A 3,804-nucleotide genomic window follows, 5' to 3' on the forward strand; every position below is an offset into this window, starting at 1 on the left:
GACAATCAGCATTAAATCCTTTTTAAATCAGAGACAAGATTACAGTGAGATGCGGAAAAGATTAGATCAAGATTCTCCATCAGGTCAAAGACTTTATAAATAGAGACTCAGACCTCAAGAGAAAAACAGTTTTGCATAGAGAGGAAGACGGAGGCAGAATGCAGAGCAAGCTTTTTCTCCAATTTTCTGGTTTTATTATTTTATTTTATGAATTCTTTTCAATTCTTAGAATTGTCAGACATGAATATGTCTGGTGGTTTTTATTATTGTGGTAAGGGTCACAACCCTTGATGTGAACCCTTTGTAGTTTGGTTAAATTGATATTTAATTATTTCAAAATTGCATTTATTTTATCTTCTTCTTCATCTTTTAATTCTTTTAGAATTGATCACTCTCTTAGGATTGCAAGGGTTAGGGTTTTCAATAGAAATATTGGGATTCTAGTTCCTCACAAGGGTAAAATAACAATTCATGTATGCACTAGGGATAGGCTACATGAACTGCAAACGTGGAAAATTCACTAGGTTAAAAGATTAAATTGAAAAAGAATTTCTAAGGGATTAGGATTCTAATAGGGTTAATAAAGTTAAGATCACTAAGGGATTAAGGCTTAACTAATTAATTATAGATGGTGAATTGTTTGATCAATTGTGTAATTAAATATAAATATTAATCAAGATTACAAGGTAGGGATCGGAAAGGTGTTGGCGTCCTTTACTGCAATAGTTTCTGTTAATATTTTTCTCAAATCTCAACCTTTTACTTTAAAGTTTTCAAACTTCTCTTTGAATTGTTCACGAAATATTGAATAGTTCATAATTGTCACAACACAGTTATTTCAAAAACCTCTTTTTGTTAATCCAATAAGAAAAGAATAGTTAAACTAGTACTTGGTGCATTAATCCTCGTGGGAACGATACTCTACTTACCACTTTATTACTTGAAACGAACGGTATACTTGCCGATTTCGCAACAGGTTTTTGGCGCCGTTGCCGGGGATTGACTACGCCTAATTTATTTTTAACTTTTGAATTTCTTTATTGGATTTTGTTACTAATCTTTTTGCTACAGTTTATGCGAGGTAAATTTCATCGAGATTCTTTACAGTTTGATCCAGAAATCGAGAAAACTGCAAAGAAAAATTGAAAGCAAGTCAAGCAAAGAAAGCAAGAAGAATCTTTAGGTTCAAAGCCGCACAAAGAATCAGTGATGGCAGCTAATAATCAACCTCCGCCTCCTCCACCACCTCCAGCGGAGTTGATGGAGTCAATTATGGCTCCTATGTTCCCAAGGCCGAACTCTAGTGTTGTCCGGCCAGAGATAGAGGCCAACAATTTTGACATCAACCCGTCTCTGATTAACCTGGTGGAGAAGAACCCTTTCGGAGGAGAGGACTACGAAGATCCTCACGACTTCATGGACAGATTTCTGAGAATCTTTGACACTACCAAGCATCGTGGAGTGTCTGACGATGCCATCAGACTCAGGCTGTTTCCCTTTGCTTTAACCGGAAAATCCCTCAGATAGTTAGACTGACAAGCTCCTAACAGTATCCGAACATGGGACGATCTAGCCGCTAAATTCTTTGCTGAGCATTTTTCGCGGGAAAAGTACAACAAGTTGGTGAACGAGATCACCAATTTTATTCAGCAGCCAGGAGAGACTCTTTGTGCAGCCTGGACCCGATTTCAGGAGCTGATTAGAAAATGCCCTCAATATGACTTTCAAGATGAGAAGAAGGTCAGAGTCTTCTACAATGGGATGACACCCGACTCCAGGATGGTTGTCAACAGTGCAGCCGGTGGAACCATAGGAAGGAAGACAACAGCTGAAACTCTGGAACTGATTGATTACATGGCGAGAACCAATAATGCTTCAATGCAAGTTCAGCCAGTTCAACCCAAAGGGGAATCTTACAACTGGGGAACAATGATGCGTCACTAGCTGAGCAAAAGATGATCTCACAACAGCTAGCCAGTCTTAACGCCAAGCTAGATAGAATGCAGATCTCATCTAAAGTTAATGTATTCAACTGTGAGTACTGCAAAGAGCCACATGAGACTAATGAGTGCCCTACATTCAATGGAGCTGAACCATTCCAAGTCAATGGAGTGTGGTATGATCCAAGGCCACCACAAGATACCCAAAGTTACCAGAGAAATCAGAATAGTGGCCAATGGAACAACTTTCAAAGGAGGAATCAAGGGAGCGGCTTGGATTATAAATCCAACAACTATCTGCAACCTCCTCCTCTGCCACAAAAAGAGCCATTTGAATTGGAGAAAGAGATGATACAACTGGCCAAGACCACTAATGATCACATAATTAAGACAAGAGCCTACCACAAGAACCAGGATGCTTCCATCCGAAACTTGGAGAGCCAAATAGGCCAGTTGTCTAAGCAGTTGGCTGAAAGAGCTCAAGGACAGTTCCCAGGAGATACAATTGTGAATCTAAAGGCAAACTGCAAGTCCATTGTGACTAGGAGTGGAATTGTAATCACTCCTCAAGAAAAGCCAAAATCGGTTCAGCATAAGAAAGAAAAAGAAGCACCTGCCAGTGAAGAAGAAGCACCTGCCAGTGAAAAAGAAGAACCTGCAAGGCAAGACAAAGAAGAAGCAAAGAAGAAAGCTGTGGAAGCTCCAAAGCAACCGATGGATTTTTCTCGTTTTGAGAAACCTCCTTATCCTATGAGGCTAAAGCAACAAGCCTAGAAGAAACAATATGCCAGGTTCTTAGAAATGTTTAAAAAGCTGCAAATTAATATTCCTTTTGCTAAGGCTTTAGCTAACATGCCTAATTATGCTAAATTCATGAAAGATTTATTGTCTAGAAAGCATAAGTTGCAGGATTGTGAGACAGTAGCACTTACTGAAGAGTGCAGTGCCATCATACAGAATAAGTTCCCACCAAAGCTTCAATATCCTGGGAGTTTCAACATCCCAATTGCGGTAGGCAACACTAATGTTGGTCGGGCACTATGTGATCTTGGAGCAAGCATCAACTTGATGCCATTGTCAATATGCAAGTCATTGGGAATTACTAATTTGAAGCCAACCATGGTCTCTCTTCAGCTTGCTGACCGTCCTTTGAGGAGACCTAATGGAATTATAGAAGATGTTCTTGTTAAAGTTGACAAGTTCATCTTCCTTGCTGATTTCATCGTGCTAGACATGGAGGAAGAGAGTGAAATGCCCCTTCTGCTGGGTAAACCGTTCTTGGCCACAGCTCGAGCTATGATTGATGTAGAACAAGGAAAGCTCGAGTTAAGGATGAATGATGAGAAAATCACTTCAATGTTTTCGATGCTATGAAGAATCCCTCTAATCATAGTGATTGTTTCAAACTTGAAGTGTTTGAAGAGGTGGTTATGGACGAGAAAAGTGATTATCAAGAGTTTGAAGAAGAGTCGAAGGCTCTAGATGAAGCTGCTCCAGAAGAAAAGCAAGCAACTGTCTTTGAGGTACTAGAAAAGAAAGAAGATGACTCAGCTACATTGGTACCAAAGGTGGAATTAAAAGAGTTTCCTGAAACTCTTAAGTATGCTTTCTTGGGAGACAAAGAACAACATCCTGTTATCATCAATAAGGAAGTGCATCAGCAACATAAAGAAAGCAAGCCAAAGGTTAAGATGGAAAAGCCCAAGAGTAAGAAAAAGCATGTAAAGACTAAATTTAAAGTTCCTGAGAACCCTCATCCTCATCCTCATCCACATGCATATGATCATGGAAGGAAACAATACTGGATCAAGAAGATGGGGTCATCAATGGTAGCATCCTTCCAACCACCATAAATCACAAGAGG

The 3,804-nt window shown here is 39.5% G+C and overlaps 1 protein-coding gene and 1 non-coding gene across 2 annotated transcripts; one reads left to right on the top strand and one right to left on the bottom strand.

Annotated features, from left to right (window-relative positions):
* Positions 1-1,617: 1,617 nt before the first annotated feature.
* Positions 1,618-1,724, bottom strand: LOC133287388 (small nucleolar RNA R71). Its single transcript, XR_009748236.1, has one exon. It is a non-coding gene; the product is annotated as a small nucleolar RNA R71 (small nucleolar RNA).
* Positions 1,725-2,288: 564 nt separating this feature from the next.
* LOC133287386 (uncharacterized) lies at positions 2,289-3,647 on the top strand (the record flags this gene model as incomplete). Its single annotated transcript, XM_061484981.1, has 3 exons — positions 2,289-2,695; positions 2,834-3,207; positions 3,354-3,647. Coding segments are annotated over exons 1-3 (1,075 nt in total), but the record flags the coding sequence as incomplete, so codon positions are not given.
* Positions 3,648-3,804: the final 157 nt, after the last annotated feature.

The sequence above is a fragment of the Gastrolobium bilobum genome, unplaced genomic scaffold (genome assembly GCF_033153095.1).
Source record: "Gastrolobium bilobum isolate Gb01-03AN ecotype WA unplaced genomic scaffold, APGP_CSIRO_Gbil_v1 utg14078, whole genome shotgun sequence".
Classification (NCBI taxonomy): domain Eukaryota; kingdom Viridiplantae; phylum Streptophyta; class Magnoliopsida; order Fabales; family Fabaceae; genus Gastrolobium; species Gastrolobium bilobum.